The 19,046-nt window shown below is 45.6% G+C and overlaps 2 protein-coding genes across 2 annotated transcripts; one reads left to right on the forward strand and one right to left on the reverse strand.

The window, feature by feature from the left end:
• The first annotated feature begins 1,528 nt into the window (after nt 1-1,528).
• On the forward strand, nt 1,529-6,958 carry LOC139757736 (pigment-dispersing hormone peptides-like). Its single transcript, XM_071678488.1, has 4 exons — nt 1,529-1,569; nt 4,606-4,699; nt 6,118-6,305; nt 6,865-6,958. The coding sequence occupies exons 2-3, from the start codon at nt 4,607-4,609 to the stop codon at nt 6,256-6,258; spliced, it is 234 nt and encodes a 77-aa protein (XP_071534589.1). The 5' UTR covers nt 1,529-1,569; nt 4,606; the 3' UTR covers nt 6,259-6,305; nt 6,865-6,958.
• A 7,601-nt stretch (nt 6,959-14,559) lies between these two features.
• LOC139757737 (pigment-dispersing hormone type 1-like) lies at nt 14,560-18,327 on the reverse strand. The gene is made up of 4 exons (XM_071678489.1): nt 18,271-18,327; nt 16,261-16,354; nt 15,686-15,864; nt 14,560-14,654 (listed from the first exon to the last, which is right to left on the reverse strand). The coding sequence occupies exons 2-3, from the start codon at nt 16,351-16,353 to the stop codon at nt 15,718-15,720; spliced, it is 240 nt and encodes a 79-aa protein (XP_071534590.1). The 5' UTR covers nt 16,354; nt 18,271-18,327; the 3' UTR covers nt 14,560-14,654; nt 15,686-15,717.
• Between the last annotated feature and the right edge of the window lie 719 nt (nt 18,328-19,046).

Genomic DNA, 19,046 nt, shown 5'->3' on the forward strand with positions numbered 1-19,046 from the left:
GTCATAACTTGACCCTGACAGTCTTAGGTAGCCATAACTTGACCCTGACAGTCTTAGGTAGCCATAACTTGACCCTGACAGTCTTAGGTAGCTATAGCTTGACCCTGACAGTCTTAGGTAGTCATAACTTGACCCTGACAGTCTTAGGTAGCCATAACTTGACCCTGACAGTCTTAGGTAGCTATAGCTTGACCCTGACAGTCTTAGGTAGCCATAACTTGACCCTGACAGTCTTAGGTAGCCATAACTTGACCCTGACAGTCTTAGGTAGTCATAACTTGACCCTGACAGTCTTAGGTAGCCATAACTTGACCCTGACAGTCTTAGGTAGCTATAGCTTGACCCTGACAGTTTTAGGTAGCCATAACTTGACCCTGACAGTCTTAGGTAGCCATAACTTGACCCTGACAGTCTTAGGTAGCTATAGCTTGACCCTGACAGTCTTAGGTAGCCATAACTTGACCCTGACAGTCTTAGGTAGTCATAACTTGACCCTGACAGTCTTAGGTAGCCATAACTTGACCCTGACAGTCTTAGGTAGTCATAACTTGACCCTGACAGTCTTAGGTAGCCATAACTTGACCCTGACAGTCTTAGGTAGTCATAACTTGACCCTGACAGTCTTAGGTAGCCATAACTTGACCCTGACAGTCTTAGGTAGTCATAACTTGACCCTGACAGTCTTAGGTAGTCATAACTTGACCCTGACAGTCTTAGGTAGTCATAACTTGACCCTGACAGTCTTAGGTAGTCATAACTTGACCCTGACAGTCTTAGGTAGCCATAACTTGACCCTAACAGTCTTAGGTAGTCATAACTTGACCCTGACAGTCTTAGGTAGCCATAACTTGACCCTAACAGTCTTAATGACCCTGGCAGTTGGTAGGTCTAAAACCCCACAAAATAAACCAACTCGTGTCCATTAAAACATATATAAACCTCAGTCAAACTTGCACCATAAACCTGTGGACTCTGTAACGTTTTTCATATGTAAACTGTATCTTCCCTGGTCTCCCTCCCTCCATCCGCTCCTCTTTATCACCCAATTGATAGGTGGGGAGGTTGGAGGAGGCTGGGAGGGGAGAGAGAGAGAGAGAGAGAGAGAGAGAGAGAGAGAGAGAGAGAGAGAGAGAGAGAGAGAGAGAGAGAGAGAGAGAGAGAGAGAGAGAGAGAGAGAGAGAGAGAGAGAGAGAGAGAGAGACAGGTGGAAAGGATGGATAAGGATGGGGGGGGGGGGAGAGGAACAAATGGAAAGGCTGGCGGAGGCTTGGAAGGAAGAGGGACAGGTTGGGAGGGAGAGAGAGAGAGAGAGAGAGAGAGAGAGAGAGAGAGAGAGAGAGAGAGAGAGAGAGAGAGAGAGAGAGAGAGAGAGAGAGAGAGAGAGAGAGAGAGAGAGAGTATGGAAAAAAAAGAGCAAGCGGTGGTGATGGTGGTGAGGTGGGGGAGGTGCGTTGGTGTGAAGGGGGATGGCGCAGGTGGGGTTCAGGGGTGGAATATAAAGACGCGGACCAGGCCGGCCCATCCACCATCTGGTCTGTGTCACCGGTCCACTCAACAACATCCCAACAAGTAGGTACAGCCCGGAGGGTCGGTATCTGCTGGTGTCACTTTGTAGTCTCCCTATTCCCTGTAAGTAGAAAATGGATTGGTGAGTATCTACTGGACGGGAGGTGATAAACTGCTAGTGATAGATCAGATCCTTCGTCTCAATACTGACTGTAAGTTGAACCAGGACAGGTGAGTGCAGGACAAGTACGTGGTCTCAACCCTCAGTATAAATAGGTGCTGGACAGATAAGTAGGTGCTGGACAGATAAGTAGGTGCTGGACAGATAAGTAGATGCTGAACAGATAAGTGGGTGCTGGACGGATAAGTAGATGCTGGACAGATAAGTAGGTGCTGGACAGATAAGTGGGTGCTGGACGGATAAGTAGATGCTGGACAGATAAGTAGGTGCTGGACAGATAAGTAGATGCTGAACAGATAAGTGGGTGCTGGACGGATAAGTAGATGCTGGACAGATAAGTAGGTGCTGGACAGATAAGTAGATGCTGAACAGATAAGTGGGTGCTGGACGGATAAGTAGATGCTGGACAGATAAGTAGGTGCTCTATAGTAAATAATCATCCATTAGTCATAAGTGTCAACATCTACTGTAATCTGACACTTTACACATTACTAGGAACTATGTAGAGAGAAGTCACATGTTTGGTCTTAACCCCCGCGTCAACACTCGCTGAAAGTAGGTACTTAAAAAAGTAAGTTGTTAAAGAAGGTGACTTAAGTACTGGCAGGAGGTCATGACCTCTCTGCTTCAGTACTAGTTAGCAGATGCTGGGAAGCAACAGGTCATTTCCTCATCAGGATTCACAGTTGCCGGTGGGAATTGGGCAGTAAGTGATCACTTCACGTAAGATCTAACAATCGTTAACACCTGCAGGAGGCAGCCATCAGACACTATGACTGCGTCTTGTCTGCTCCTGCGGCAGGTGAGTCCTGGGCAGGAGCTGGTGACATACGTCTTACCAAACGTTCAGTTTGTGGTGGGAGGTCGAGGGAGACACGTACACAGCTGGGCAGCGAGTGTGTGGTACTGCGATGCTTCAACGACCAGTCTTCATAACTCATGTTCCCAGGCTGTCTGCAGAAATGATCATTCCTCGGTGGTAACTCACGTCACTACACTAACCAGGTGTTAGGAGTGGTAACCAGGTGTTAGGAGTGGTAACCAGGTGTCGAGAGTGGTAACCAGGTGTTAGGAGTGGTAACCAGGTGTTAGGAGTGGTAACCAGGTGTTAGGAGTGGTAACCAGGTGTTAGGAGTGGTAACCAGGTGTTAGGAGTGGTAACCAGGTGTTAGGAGTGGTAACCAGGTGTTAGGAGTGGTAACCAGGTGTTAGGAGTGGTTGATCATCTCTCGCTAATACTTCATAGCTTCAAGTTTCATATCGAACTGGCAGCAGCCAATCATCGTCTGTAACAGCCTGTAATGACTGATACGTAATTCACATCTCGTAGCAGGTAATGTGTGTGTGTGTGTGTGTGTGTGTGTGTGTGTGTGTGTGTGTGTCCACACATATAACAAGCAGTTACAAGGCAACAATCCATGTTCTAACTCCAGCACCCAGTAGGAGTTCTGGGTCAAGTGATAATCATGTGATAATTTGTTTGTCGACGCTCAGCAAACAGGTTATGGGCCGGAGCTGATTATTCCTGTGATAATCTATACACATCACTAATCATCATGTATACATTGCTCAGGTGAGGATGATCACTTGATCACATCATTTGCAGGAAGTCATTACTTAAGTCCTCTTCCTCTTAGTGAGTTGTAATCTGACAGACTCATCATTTCATATATTGGAATACGTCGACCATACCATCTTGCATTTTGCCTTGGTTTTGGAGGAACTTTGAGAGAAATCAGGTAAGGATAAGCCTTGGTGTTTCCTTCTTTATCTCGTACAACTCTCGAAGATCTGTGTAGGAACTGAGGGTAATACTGTAAGACGTGTGATACTGTGAGGGTAATACTGTAAGACGTGTAATACTGTGAGGGTAATACTGTAAGACTCTTCACTGCTTTATTCATCATACTTGAATACGTTATCCTCACACTTGTTATTGTGGGTCCTGAGGACGTCTGAAAGGACCCCTTGGCAGTGCAATCCTGTAGGATCAAAATTCTTTTGCATAAGTTGAAATATTGGCGAACCTTTTCTTCATCATTCCAATGTATTATTGTTCTGATATCATTGAACCTCATGACACATTTAGTCAAATATATCTCTGTTATCATTGCTGTTCTGGTGCATTGAATGATCAGCCATTATTACTATTCTCTTTGTCTCTGCGGAAAATGATCAAGTCTCCCTCACTCACTGTCATTCTCCAGTAATCTGGACGCGTTTATGTTGCAGCATGCGTAGCGTCGTGACCCTAGTGATGCTGTCTAGATGGGTATATATGTTGATGGAGTAATGCTTATGTAAATAGATGGGTATACATGCTGATGGAGTAATACTTATGTTGTCTAGATGGGTCTATATGCTGATGGAGTAATGCTTATGTAAATAGATGGGTATATATGCTGATGGAGTAATGCTTATGTTGTCTAGATGGGTATATATGCTGATGGAGTAATGCTTATGTAAATAGATGGGTATATATGCTGATGGAGTAATGCTTATGTTGTCTAGATGGGTATATATGCTGATGGAGTAATGCTTATGTTGTCTAGATGGGTCTATATGCTGATGGAGTAATGCTTATGTTGTCTAGATGGGTATATATGCTGATGGAGTAATGTTTATGTTGTCTAGATGGTATATATGCTGATGGAGTAATGCTTATGTTGTCTAGATGGGTATATATGCAGATGGAGTAATGTTTATGTTGTCTAGATGGGTATATATGCTGATGGAGTAATGCTTATGTTGTCTAGATGGGTATATATGCTGATGGAGTAATGCTTATGTTGTCTAGATGGGTATATATGCTGATGGAGTAATGCTTATGTTGTCTAGATGGGTATATATGTTGATGGAGTAATGCTTATGTTGTCTAGATGGGTATATATGCTGATGGAGTAATGCTTATGTTGCAGGATGCGCAGCGCCGTGGCCCTAGTGATGCTGGTGATGCTGGCAATGGCTGCCGCCCTGACCCAGGCACAGGAGCTGAAGTACCCCGAACGTGAGGTGGGTCCTGGTGGGTAGTGAGGTGGGTCTTGGTGGGTAGTGAGTGGGGCCTGCTGGTCTGGTGGGTAGTGAGTGGGACCTGGTGGGTAGTGAGTGGGTTCTGCTGGTCTGGTGAGTAGTGAGGTAGTGAGGTGCAGCAGGGATGGGAGACCGGATGGTTTAAGTGTAAGTGTGATAAAGAAGGACCTGGAGAAAGTGGAGTGTTCTCGACACTTGAGGTGTTTTGGGCGTCATAGAAGAGATCAGGGAAGATAGAGTGACTCCGAGGAGCCATGTTTCAGAAGTATAGGGAGCAAGAGAGAGGGGAAGACTTAGAAAAAAAAGGAATGATGGGCTTTAGGAAGCTTTGGGGTATCGTGTTTTGAACATTTAGGAGGGTGAGAGGCGTGCACGGGATGGAACTGGATCAATGTAGTACTCTAGGAGCAATGTGAAGTTGTTGGGCCGAATCAGAGTTTATGAAGGGGTCAAGACAAATCATGGAGTAGTTTGTAGGGCTCAGTTTTGGACTGTAAACTTTAGTTTCGGGACAATTAGAGATTAGATGTATGCAAATGAGGCCATTAATCATTAGTTTCCGACGACGCCTCGCTAAGATGGAAGAGGCTGTTAGGCATATTAATAAAGAGCAGCAGAGTTGGTCATTTACTTAATCTGTTTTTATTTTCGTGGCTCCAGAAAGACCATCTCAAGGTTAGGCCTTATTTGAGATATGGAAATGGGTTAAATGGGGGAAGCAATAAGAAGAGAGGTAGGATAAGATGGGAATTATGGAAGAGGTGCAAAATCTGCCTTTTAAAAAGTGACAGGTTGTGGTTGTTAGGATAGAAATGATGGGGTAAGGAGCCATCCTTGAGTTGCCAAAGGTAACGTAGTCTGGCTAATGACGGGGACACACACAGGTTGCCAGCTCTTGCGAGGAGAAACCGAAGTATTATCTGTAGAAGAGGGAAAGAGAACCAGTAATGTGGCATGGGGCAAATGGGTTAAGTTTCGAGGTTAGACTAGGAGAGTCGATAAATCTGACAACCTTAATTCTGTCTCGTAAGTTAGTACTGAAACCATGCAGATATATGAGCAAGTTTGTAATGGGGAGCTCTCAAGACGATTCAGTAGTTACAGTAATAACAAGTATGTTTATCGTGTTGTGTGTTGGGTTATACATCCGTCAAAAGAGATTGGTTCTTAGGAGAAATTTTGGACAGTCAGGAAGGAACCGGGTTTGAACGGCATAAGATTCAGTCAGGTTTCTTGTGGCCCGCTGAGATATCCTGCTTATGCACGAGTTTAAGTCCATTTTTCCTAGGAAGTGTTCTGGTTGGTGAGGGGGGCCAGGTGGTGATGTTAGGGGTGCTATTGTCTGGCCAGCTGGTGCAAACTGACCAGGTGTTGACGTTGACTGACTGTTGTCCGGGCAGGTGGTGGCAGAGCTGGCAGCGCAGATCCTTCGTGTGGCTCAGGGACCATGGGGCTCAGTAGGACCACACAAGCGTAACGCCGAACTGATCAACTCCATCCTGGGCCTGCCCAAGGTTATGAACGACGCCGGTAGGAGATAGACGCCCTGCCTGCCTGCCTGCCTCCCCATCCCTCTACTGATATGAAGGTAGGTACCAGCGGTGGTGGTGGTGGGTGCAGCAAACGGGGAGGACATACAATGGGAGTTTTGACGACCCATGACTAGTCATCTGCTGGAAGACACCAACAGTTCCTAATCTGTGAGAGATAAGACAGGATAGTAACCTACAAATATACTCAACGTTGCTGTTAATCAGGCGCAACACTGGCTTGGTTTAAGATAACGACGATGCCATGGCAAAGATCTTATATATCTTGTCTGCATTTGTGTTGTCTCTTATAAATTTCCTCTGGCTAATGATCCATCTATCTACCTTTAAACGCCAACATCCCACAGCTTTTCTGAAAGACTTGTACTATAAGAATATCTCTCCCACTCCGCTGGTCCAAAGACCTTTGCAGTTGAGAGTTTCATCCTCTCTTGTGGGCTCGTAACCATAATAACTATCTCGTGGTCTGCCCCATAGGACGAGACCAGTAGATGTTGTTCTTGTAACCATAATAACTATCTCGTGCCCTTTCCCACAGCACGAGACCATCAGATGTTGTCCTCGTAGCCATGATAATCATCTCGTGCTCTCCCACAGGACGAGACCATCGGGTGTGTGTGTGTGTGTAGCATCTCGTGCTGAGGCAGGACTGTCATTATTTCTCTTCAAAATAAATGTTGCAACTCCAGAAGCGTTTGTTTCACTCCAATACCTGACCAACTACTGTGTTATTTGTTATCAAAAAGATTAAAACAAAGGATAGGAATATAATTTGCTTGATCATATATGTAAGAACAAGACCCACATCTGATGATATGGAATGGAGTAAGTCTCCAATTATCAATGATCTAAAATCCTTGAGAAATATGTGATTGTACATAGATAATTAACATTTAGGAGAAATGACTTTTGTAAATGCCGATTACTGTGATCTAGAAAGGTATATAAAAGTCATCTAGATGATGGAATTACCAAAGATAATTCACGAAAGTCACCCTAGAAACAGCCGAAGTTGATGTCAAGCCGGATGTTGTGGTGGACATTACCTAGGCAGAGACATTGATGATAACACCTGGACATTACCTGGCCAGAGATAGTGATGATAATACCTGGTCGTTACCTGGGTAGAGATTGTAATGATACTACCTGGTCATTACCTGGGTAAGATAGTGATGATAACACGTGGACATTACCTGGGTAGAGATAGTGATGATAACACGTGGATATTACCTGGCCAGAGATAGTGATGGTAACACATGGACATTACCTGGCTAGAGATAGTGATGATAATACCCGGACATTACCTGGGTAGAGATAGTGATGATAACACGTGGATATTACCTGGACAGAGATAGTGATGATAATACGTGGACATTACCTGGCCAGAGATAGTGATGATAACAAGTGGACAGTACCTGGGTAGAGACAGTGATGATAACACGTGGAGTTGGGCAGGGCTGGAGAAGTGAAGCTGGGCAGGGCTGAAGAAGTAAAGTTGGGCAGGATTGGAAAAGTGAAGTTGGGTAGGGCTGGAGAAGTCAAGTTGGGCAGGGTTGGGAAAGTAAAGTCGAGCAGGGCTGAATAAGTAAAGTTGGGCAGAAAAACATTATTCATCACCTTATTCTCATCAAAACAAACACAATATACTTTATATCAAAATGGCCTTTTGTTGGGCATTCAAATAGCCTTCAAGGCCGAGTGTTGAAATGTTTGGTCACCCTTAAGGTGAATGGCTACCATAAGGTTAGCCTTTAAGGCCAGGACTCTGTGCTCTTGGATCATGCCTTTGAACGTGCGGTTCTTTAATTATGATCTAAGGCTGGTAGGTCGCCTATTATGAATGAAGGAAGTGAACTAAATGCAATGTATAAACTTGCTGTGGGCATCGGTGGTCTTTTGTGGTCTCGAAATGGCCTTCAAGAAGAGCAATGGTCTCAAGCCATGACTCTGCGGCACGCCACTGGTGACCCCAACCCAGTATGAGAAGGCTCCCCTGCCATACGTCCTCTGTTCCCTCCCACTAAGATTACCTACTGTCGATCGAGTCTCCACCACATCCTTGCCTGAAGACTTAGCTTCTGTACCAGCCTCTTATGCAGCACAGTGTCAATCGTCTTCTCTCTCGTCTAAAATATACAGATATAGTTCGTCCACATCTAACACGTTCATTACGTTTAATCTTTCCTTTGTGTGGGAGATTTTGTAGCATTGGCATGTGAGATGACAGGTGTGAGCTGGAGGTACTGTAGATATGTTCTTTAAGTGTAGAAATAAAGAGTGATTACAACTGGTGGTTCCTCCAACCTTTTAGACTGTAATTATCTTGTCTCTTTACCTTTTTCTCTTTTAGCTCCTTTCATATTTAGCATTAGGCCTGGCGTCGAAAAGGAAATTTGTCCATGACTGGAGCTTACGACATAAAGAAAATAGATATTAACTAATGCTTTAAAATAACAAGATATAATCAAAGCTCTTATTGAGAGACACAACCAGAGACTGTAGTAAGATGAACTGCGGGCAACCTGTCGTCAACACAGACCATCACCCATGATCTAGTTGAGCTGCACACAACACAGACCATCACCCATGATCTAGGTGAGCTGCTCACAACACAGACCATCACCCATGATCTAGGAGGCCTGCCCACAACACCAGACCATCACCCATGATCTAGGTGAGCTGCTCACAACACAGACCATCAGCCATGATCTAGGAGAGCTGCTCACAACACCAGACCATCACCTATGATCTAGGTGAGCTGCTCACAACACCGGACCATCATCCATGATCTAGGAGAGCTGCTCACAACACAGACCATCACCCATGATCTAGGAGGGCTGTCCACAACACCAGACCATCACCCATGATCTAGGTGAGCTGCTCACAACACCGGACCATCACCCATGATCTAGGAGAGCTGCTCACAGCACCAGACCATCACCTATGATCTAGGTGAGCTGCTCACAACACCGGACCATCATCCATGATCTAGGTGAGCTGCTCACAACACCAGACCATCACCCATGATCTAGGAGAGCTGTCCACAACACCAGACCATCACCCATGATCTAGGAGAGCTGCTCACAACACCAGACCATCACCCGTGATCTAGGTGAGCTGCTCACAACACCAGACCATCACCTATGATCTAGGTGAGCTGCTCACAACACCAGACCATCACCCATGATCTAGGAGAGCTGCTCACAACACCAGACCATCACCCATGATCTAGGAGAGCTGCTCACAACACCAGACGATCACCTATGATCTAGGAGGGCTGTCCACAACACCGGACCATCACCCATGATCTAGGAGAGCTGCTCACAACACCAGACCATCACCTATGATCTAGGTGAGCTGCTCACAACACCAGACCATCACCCATGATCTAGGAGAGCTGCTCACAACACCAGACCATCACCTATGATCTAGGTGAGCTGCTCACAACACCGGACCATCACCCGTGATCTAGGTGAAGTAACATTCGGATGAACTAACACATTTGAAACCAACTATTAACATTCGGCTTTAATCAGAAAATCGTCCCGTCATAGTAATGTAGATGATCAATTTAGCGTCTGCTTATAAAGAGTATCATAACTCTCGTTTTCTTTATGTATAACCTCATTCTCTTTTATCTGTAATTGTCTTTACGGCTTAAGCGAGTCAGCGTCAGGAGTAATTGAACAATGGCCGCATTCGCTCATATCCAATCTCTAGCTATGATTCACAGTGAAATAAAATCAGGACTCACGATCCACAGATAAGCCCCACACACGACTCAGTGGTTTACGTTCATCGCTTCTTATGCCATGGTCCAACCCAGTGATACTTTATATCGCCCCCATATACTGCATCGATCCAACTTATTCTGTCCATCTCATGCCTCTCACCCTCCTGATTGTTGAAGCCCAGGTACCCCAAAGCCTCCTTCACCCCATACTTCCGTCTCCCCGGTCTCCCCGCTTGTTTGTAGTCACATGAAAAACATAATGTTACTTTTCGTTTGTGTTGCTATAAAGAGAGAAAGGAACCCAGTAAGTTTTCTCGCTATCAAAATTCATCGAAATGACAGTGTTGATTGTTGATCTGGTTTTCCTTTGTACATTCTGATTTCCTGTTCGTGTTCGACACTGCCTTGCCTACGGCTGCCTCACTGTGGCGGCTACGGTCGACCTGTCGTTGGTGTACCACAGCAACAAGTTCATAATGATCGCCATGATCAAGTCTGTCACTTGAGACGGTTCCTGAGGCGAGATCCTCGTCACGTTAACAACTCCACTTCGTCCTTATCAGCTGCTTACATTCTATGAGTCCCTCATACTTGCTGAGATCATCAACTCTCATTCTGTTTACGTAAAACATTAACATAAACACTTGTAAAACATACAAAATACGTGATATCTTCAGCGTAGACATCGAATCAAGTTTCCAAAGTTACTGGGACATTGTTGTCCTACCCATAAAGAACATATCAGTAAATAAAGAAAACCTGTGAGGTATAAAGTTGTGATGACAGATGTAAACAAGACAGGCGATCGACCAGGTGCCCTCCCGCCTGACGCTCTGCTGAAGGTTCGGCCGCAGGGGAGGAGGCGCAAACAGCCATTGGTACGTAGGCAACCTCTCCAGCAAACACTTTAAAACATTTTGTGTCTAATCTTTTCATTATCATTTTTATTGTAGGCTGTCGTGTCATGGGACCACACTCTCAGACCCTTACAGGGATGTGTTGTGGAGGATATATATGCAAGGAATGCGTGCAAGGAATAGAGTGAATTGGAACGATGTGGTATATCGGGGTCGACGTGCTGTCAATGGATTGAACCAGGGCGTGTGAAGCGTCTAGGGTAAACCATGGAAAGTTGTGTGGGGCCTGGATGTGGAAAGGGAGGTGTGGTTTCGGTGCATGATTACATGACAGCTAGAGACTGAGTGTGAACGAATGTGGCCTTTATTGTCTTTTCCTAGCGCTACCTCGCGCACATGCGGGGGGAGAGGGTTGTTATTTCATGTGTGGCGAGGTGGCGATGGGAATGAATAAAGGCAGACAGTATGAATTATGTACATGTGTATATATGTATATGTCTGTGTGGGTGTGTGTATATATATATATATATATATATATATATATATATATATATATATATATATATATATATATATATATATATATATATATATTTTTTTTTTTTTTTTTTTTTTTTTTTTTCATACTATTCGCTATTTCCCGCGATAGCGCGGTAGCGTTAAGAACAGAGGACTGGGCCTTTGAGGGAATATCCTCACCTGGACCTCTTCTCTGTTCCTTCTTTTGGAAAAAAAAAAAAAAAAAAAAAAAAATATATATATATATATTATATATATATATATATATATATATATATATATATATATATATATATATATATATATATATTTTTTTTTTTTTTTTTTTATACTTTGTCGCTGTCTCCCGCGTTTGCGAGGTAGCGCAAGGAAACAGACGAAAGAAATGGCCCAACCCCCCCCATACACATGTATATACATACGTCCACACACGCAAATATACATACCTACACAACTTTCCATGGTTTACCCCAGACGCTTCACATGCCTTGATTCAATCCACTGACAGCACGTCAGCCCCGGTATACCACATCGCTCCAATTCACTCTATTCCTTGCCCTCCTTTCACCCTCCTGCATGTTCAGGCCCCGATCACACAAAATCTTTTTCACTCCATCTTTCCACCTCCAATTTGGTCTCCCTCTTCTCCTTGTTCCCTCCACCTCCGACACATATATCCTCTTGGTCAATCTTTCCTCACTCATTCTCTCCATGTGCCCAAACCACTTCAAAACACCCTCTTCTGCTCTCTCAACCACGCTCTTTTTATTTCCACACATCTCTCTTACCCTTACGTTACTCACTCGATCAAACCACCTCACACCACACATTGTCCTCAAACATCTCATTTCCAGCACATCCATCCTCCTGCGCACAACTCTATCCATAGCCCACGCCTCGCAACCATACAACATTGTTGGAACCACTATTCCTTCAAACATACCCATTTTTGCTTTCCGAGATAATGTTCTCGACTTCCACACATTCTTCAAGGCCCCCAGAATTTTCGCCCCCTCCCCCACCCTATGATCCACTTCCGCTTCCATGGTTCCATCCGCTGCCAGATCCACTCCCAGATATCTAAAACACTTCACTTCCTCCAGTTTTTCTCCATTCAAACTCACCTCCCAATTGACTTGACCCTCAACCCTACTGTACCTAATAACCTTGCTCTTATTCACATTTACTCTTAACTTTCTTCTTCCACACACTTTACCAAACTCAGTCACCAGCTTCTGCAGTTTCTCACATGAATCAGCCACCAGCGCTGTGTCGTCAGCGAACAACAACTGACTCACTTCCCAAGCTCTCTCATCCCCAACAGACTTCATACTTGCCCCTCTTTCCAAAACTCTTGCATTTACCTCCCTAATAACCCCATCCATAAACAAATTAAACAACCATGGAGACATCACACACCCCTGCCGCAAACCTACATTCACTGAGAACCAATCACTTTCCTCTCTTCCTACACGTACACATGCCTTACATCCTCGATAAAAACTTTTCACCGCTTCTAACAACTTTCCTCCCACACCATATATTCTTAATACCTTCCACAGAGCATCTCTATCAACTCTATCATATATATATATATATATATATATATATATATATATATATATATATATAGGAGGCACTTGAGCCAGCCAGCGCTTGTCAGGCAAAATAGAATAATCAACAAATGTAACAGAATAAGAAAGGAAGAAAAGAGAGGCTTTGAAAAGCATTTTGTACACAAGACAAGAGATATTCTAAAACTTTCTCCAGTGGTTGTAGAGAACGATGGAAAGATACGACAGGAACGAATGACAAGTTCAAGAATTGTTTTCACGGCAGGGAAGCCTATAACCCCAGAACCGGTAGGATGAAATGGGAAATATCTAGAAAAGGTGTAAACAGACTGCGAAATGGCCTTGATCCATATAAAGCTCTTGGTACTGATAAAATGTCACCATGTGTGTGCTGGAGGTGTGTGCAGATACACCTGACAAGCCTCTGGAGGGAGGCAAATGCTAAGGCAATGGAACACGGTAAATGTCGTGCCTGTCTTTAACAAAGGTGACCAACGAATTACGCCGGACTACAGACCAGTCTTGCAGGGGAGTGTGGTCTGTAACCTGCTGGAAGAGATGACCAGGAAGCACAGGGATGACTGCCTCCAAAATAGGGAGATCTTAAGCGAGAGACGACAACATGGAGTCAGGAAATAGTTTATAGTTTGATGACGTCAGCAGTGAACAGCCAGAGAACATTACATGAGATTAAGGAAGAAACTTATTATAGAAAGGATATAGAAGTATTGTTATAATACTAGAGTGGCGGATGAATGGATCAAACTGACTGAGGAAACTGTCAGTACAGACAAAACACAAAAGCTTAAAAAGTTCTTTGATAACCTTCAAGATATGAGGCCCCACCCACGAGTGTAGGACTCCCTCCCAGTACTGTATAAACTACAGAACTGATGAACTTGTGTAAATATTGAGAGAAACATGACGGCGCATTGGTCCCCGTCACGTGTAGTCTGTTGTAACAAATATGTTCCTGAGCTGGTCATCTTGAAGGGGTTTTGGGAATATCTTTGATAAAAAAATTAATGTAATAGAAAAGCCACAGGAATACTAAGCCTTGGGTCCTTTGGTTCATTTAAGATTATCGACCAACTCTTAGACGTGGATGAACAGCAGTGTTGACTGTGGACTGAGTGCCGCAACCTTGATTGGAACCTATACGTCCCTCGACCCTGGACGGCCCGTGAATGCGTCACGGTCGGGAACGCTAACCGGTACACCACGGAGGTCTGTATATAATTCATATGTTATCATATGTTAATATTTTCATTTACTTTTTCTATGGGAGATCTAGATTATTCTGATAATTGCATCTTATCATTTACATAAACGTTTGTGGTATTATTCATATGTGAGGTACATTTCCATGACGTCCACGAATGAGAATGGCTTGTAAGCAGGAAGAATAGTAAGGAGGTTCACACATAACTTCTGTACTCTAGTGTTCTACTGTCTGGCTACCGCTAGACGGTAGTCGTTGGCTAACCTATCATACCTAGTAGCATAGTGTTGTACCCCATAAGATCATGTCTTAGATGGATCTACAGCTTCTTATTGTCTGAGGCGAGAGACATGAGAGAACTGTGGGAGGAGTATTGAGACAGACTGGTGTTGCTGCAACGTTTATTATTAAGGAGAGTAGAGAAGGTCGGCCCTCAGCGTGGAATGGTGACACGTTCTACACACACACCCGCTGGTCTCGTCCTGTGGGGCAGAAGACGAGATAGTTATTACAGCGGCGAGGACAACACTCGCTGGTCTCGTCCCTTTGCGGAAAACACGAAAGAGTCATGCAGAGACGAGGACAACACCCTCTGGTCTCGACCTGTGGGGCAGAATACGAAATAGTTATTATGGTGACGAGGACAGTACCTGCTGGTCTTGTCTCGTGGGGAAGAGCACAGGGCAGTTCTCGCACTGACGAAGACATCACACACAGTCGAGCCGTCATGTAGGGCCAAGGGTGGAGTCAGAACATGTATGACATTACTACAACTTTAAGAATATATAATGTTGCTGCCGAGCGAAGACCCGGATCTCCATTACTTCTTATACCAGGACCATAACCTCTTCATCCATAGGGGTGCTAGTGGTGCCCTGGAGCGGGTGGTAGTGCAGGATGGACTAGCGAACCTCAGGAATCTATGAGTCTCATGGAATAGTTTCAGTTTTGACTCAGCATCAATATTTGACAGCAGCGAGGCTGGGACGTACATATGGTGTACTGGGGACCTGAACTTTGGGTTACAAGAATATAGTCTACGAAGAACCCAGTTGTATCGACGTTTGAAACCATTACAAAAATAATATGCTTTTCCTTAATTCGTTTATCCTGACTCAGTGATTCAGATGACGGCCATAATGTATGGGTTGTCCTGGTTAACTTAGACATAAACACAGACGAGCTATGCGTCATAAGATGCTCAGATTTGTCCAGATGTCAGTGAAAGACGGTCTGGTTATCCTGTATGCACATTGCCCTTTATGTATCCGAGAAGAGAGACATGAGGATGGCGTAGCGAAGAGAAGGTTAGGAAAGTTATTTTCTCGGAACAAAAACCAGAAGAAAGTCTCTTGTTCTTGGTTGGGTTGGCAGGGGCGTCACCAGGCACCAGGGCGTGCGACACGACCCTCGCGTTCAGCAGAGGCTGGTGCGCTACTGACAGCTGCTGAGTCAAGTTCCTACGACAAGCTTTGTGAGGTGAGGATGAAGTGAAGGTAGTTCCACTTCTTACCGATGGTTTATGAGGTGGATGAGGAAGGTCGTCTACCTCCTGCCGGCGTCACTCATGACCTTAGGGATGCCCAGGAGGGAGTTGATCAGTTCGGCGTTGCGCTTCTGGGGTCCTACGGCCGGGTATCCTGCAGGACCGCGAGCCACACGCAGGATCTGCGCCGCAAGTCCTGCCACCACCTGGCGGAGGAGACAGAGGCGGGAGTTACCAGTGGGAGAGGGGGGGGGGGATAGAGGAAGAAGATGGCATGTGGGTCCCCTCCTTACGAGTGAAAAGATAAGCAGGACCCACCTCACTACCCACCATACCAGCAGCAGGCACCACTCACTACCCACCAGGACCCACCTCACTACCCACCAGGACCCACCTCACTACCCACCAAGACCCACTCACTACCCACCAGGAACCAACTCACTACTCACCAGACCAGCAGGACCCACTCACTACCCACCAAGACCCACCTCACTGCCCACCAGGAACCCCTCATTACTCACCAGACTAGCAGGCCCCACTCAACCCACCAAGACCCACCTCACTACCCACCAGGACCCACCTCACTACCCACCAGGACCCACCTCACGTTCAGGGTACTTCAGCTCCTGTGCCTGGGTCAGGGCGGCAGCCATTGCCAGCATCACCAGCATCACTAGGGCCACGGCGCTGCGCATCCTGCAACATAAGCATTACTCCATCAGCATATATACCATCTAGACAACATAAGCATTACTCCATCAGCATATATACCCATCTAGACAACATAAGCATTACTCCATCAGCATATATACCCATCTAGACAACATAAGCATTACTCCATCAGCATATATACCCATCTAGACAACATAAGCATTACTCCATCAGCATATGTACCCATCTAGACAACATAAGCATTACTCCATCAGCATATATACCCATCTAGACAACATAAGCATTACTCCATCAGCATATATACCCATCTAGACAACATAAGCATTACTCCATCAGCATATATACCCATCTAGACAACATAGGCATTACTCCACTCAGCATATATACCCATCTAGACAACATAGGCATTACTCCACTCAGCATAGTACTGATGACACAAGACTCGTATTCCACAAACTCACACGAGTAAGAAACTTGTCTCAATTCTAGAAATATCGAAGTTGATAAGAATTTAGGGAGGACACATCTAGGGTCACGTTGTGGGGCGTGAGTCACAGTTTTATGCTATGGAGAACATGGACGTTATAATCTTGTTCGCCAGGTTTGGTCATCACCACAGCTACTGTAAGACCAGCGCAGATGATGAGGAGGAAATATCCACCTCACTGGTCCACATCTAACACCTCCTGATGATAGTACAAGTGCAATTACTTTCTGTTATACTTTACCGATGATATGACGGAGAAAATTACTTTCCGTTATACTTTCCTGATAATGTTTCGCTGTAAATTAATTTCGTTTATACTTTCCACATTATGCTTGTGTTATGGGATGACTTCATAAGCCTAGGAGAAGTGCCTACTTTAGGGACACTTGGCCAGTGTCCTGGGATGGTCTCACAGCACCGAGGACAGTGCCCACATCAGGGACACTTGGCCAGTGCCCTGGGATGGTCTCACAGCACCGAGGACAGTGCCCACATCAGGGACACTTGGCCAGTGTCCTGGGATGGTCTCACAGCACCGAGGACACAAGGTCTCACAAGGTCGGTCATACCACAAGCGTTGTGCACTGGACACCCTGAAGTGATCTTGTGACGTCCTTACCATCGCAGGTGTAACTTTACCACCTGGGGTCAGTCTCAGGGCCACAACACCAGCTGAGACCACCTGGAAGCTTCCAGTCTCATGGCCACAACACCAACTGAGACCACTTGGAAGCTTCCAGTTTCATGGCCACAACACCAGCTGAGACCACCTGGAAGCTTCCAGTCTCATGGCCACAACACCAGCTGAGACCACCTGGAAGCTTCCAGTCTCATGGCCACAACACCAGCTGAGACCTCCTGGAAGCTTCCAGTCTCAGGGCTGTGGTGTTGATGTACTATAATGTGAGTGTAAACCCAGGTGTGTGGGCGAGTGATGCCATCTTGTGGCGTGAATGTGAGTTGCAGCTCTCCGTCCTCAGTTGCCTGTCTGAGTAGCTGGGTGTAGATGACGAGGCGTTGAAGTTTTATGTTGGAGTATTACCTTATGCTGGTTGGGTCAGAGTATGCCCAGCAGCGCTAGTATACAGACCTCCACGTGCACCTGTGAAACCTGTCTTTCCTTAAGTCGTCAGACTTGGCGTACTTCTGGAACAAAGACAGCTTTAAGATCCTCCAGACTTCCATGCCAGGTGAGGTCATGTTCACCAAGACAATAGTCTCTCCCGCTGCTGGAGGAAAGACAAAAAGACAAAATTGCTTATAGATAATGTGTTTGCTTTATGACACAATATCAGTAAGACTAATAATGATGTTAGAGGCTGGAACTGATGATATTAACATAGGTTGTTAGATTGAACGAAAGAAACTAATATCACATGACTGATCAGCAATGATCAGACCCGTGACGTATGAATGGTGACACCAGATGATGTTCCCCAACTGACGTACGTACGTGAGGGTGTGTGTAGACAGGAGGACGGTGAGGGACTGATAGCGACAGCCGTTGGCCACCGCGATATATATGGACGTCGGCCGCCCTCCTGCGCAGCCTCCCAGGCGCAGCTTGCATCACTCACCAGACGACAAGTGAACCATTGACCCTCCCACTCATTTATACCATAACCTTCCAAATTATTTCCTTGTGGTTATGGAATTCAATGATTTCAGAAATGATCGTCCATACCTGAACCAATCACAGGTATGTCTCATTAGGGAGTGATCGTTCACTGATAACAGGAGGATAATGACGCGCTGTTATCACTAATCATGATTCAGCTTTACCTTACAGTAAAGCCTGACCATCACTACAGCTGTCGAGTTGATACTCTTTCCTAACTCCATCTTGGATGACTCTAACACCCTCCACCCCTGATGCTCCTCTGACTGATCCTATGCCTCATCCCGTAATCTCTTTTCAGACTGTTCGAGAAGAACTTGTTTCTCTGAACACAAGCAAGGCTTATGGTCCTGATGGCTTCCCTCCCCGTGTACTGGAGGAGCTGGCCTCCCAACATGTACCTGTGCTTAGCTTGGTGGACCGCCCAACACCGGTCCATCCTCAGCCCTGGTGGACCGCCCAACATCGGTCCATCCTAATCCCTGGTGGACCGCCCAACACCGGTCCATCCTCAGCCCTGGTGGACCGCCCAGCACCGGTCCATCCTCAGCCCTGGTGGACCGCCCAACATCGGTCCATCCTAATCCCTGGTGGACCGCCCAACACCGGTC

Source organism: Panulirus ornatus, chromosome 28 (genome assembly GCF_036320965.1).
Source record: "Panulirus ornatus isolate Po-2019 chromosome 28, ASM3632096v1, whole genome shotgun sequence".
Lineage (NCBI taxonomy): Eukaryota > Metazoa > Arthropoda > Malacostraca > Decapoda > Palinuridae > Panulirus > Panulirus ornatus.

Bases quoted from the DNA above. Each gene is read 5' to 3' on its own strand.
- LOC139757737 (XM_071678489.1), bottom strand. From the start codon at position 16,353: ATGCGCAGCGCCGTGGCCCTAGTGATGCTGGTGATGCTGGCAATGGCT. The intron at 15,865-16,260 runs GTGGGTCCTGGT...CTCCTCCGCCAG, and splicing joins TGAAGTACCCTGAACGTGAG to GTGGTGGCAGGACTTGCGGC.
- LOC139757736 (XM_071678488.1), top strand. From the start codon at position 4,607: ATGCGCAGCGCCGTGGCCCTAGTGATGCTGGTGATGCTGGCAATGGCT. The intron at 4,700-6,117 runs GTGGGTCCTGGT...TTGTCCGGGCAG, and splicing joins TGAAGTACCCCGAACGTGAG to GTGGTGGCAGAGCTGGCAGC.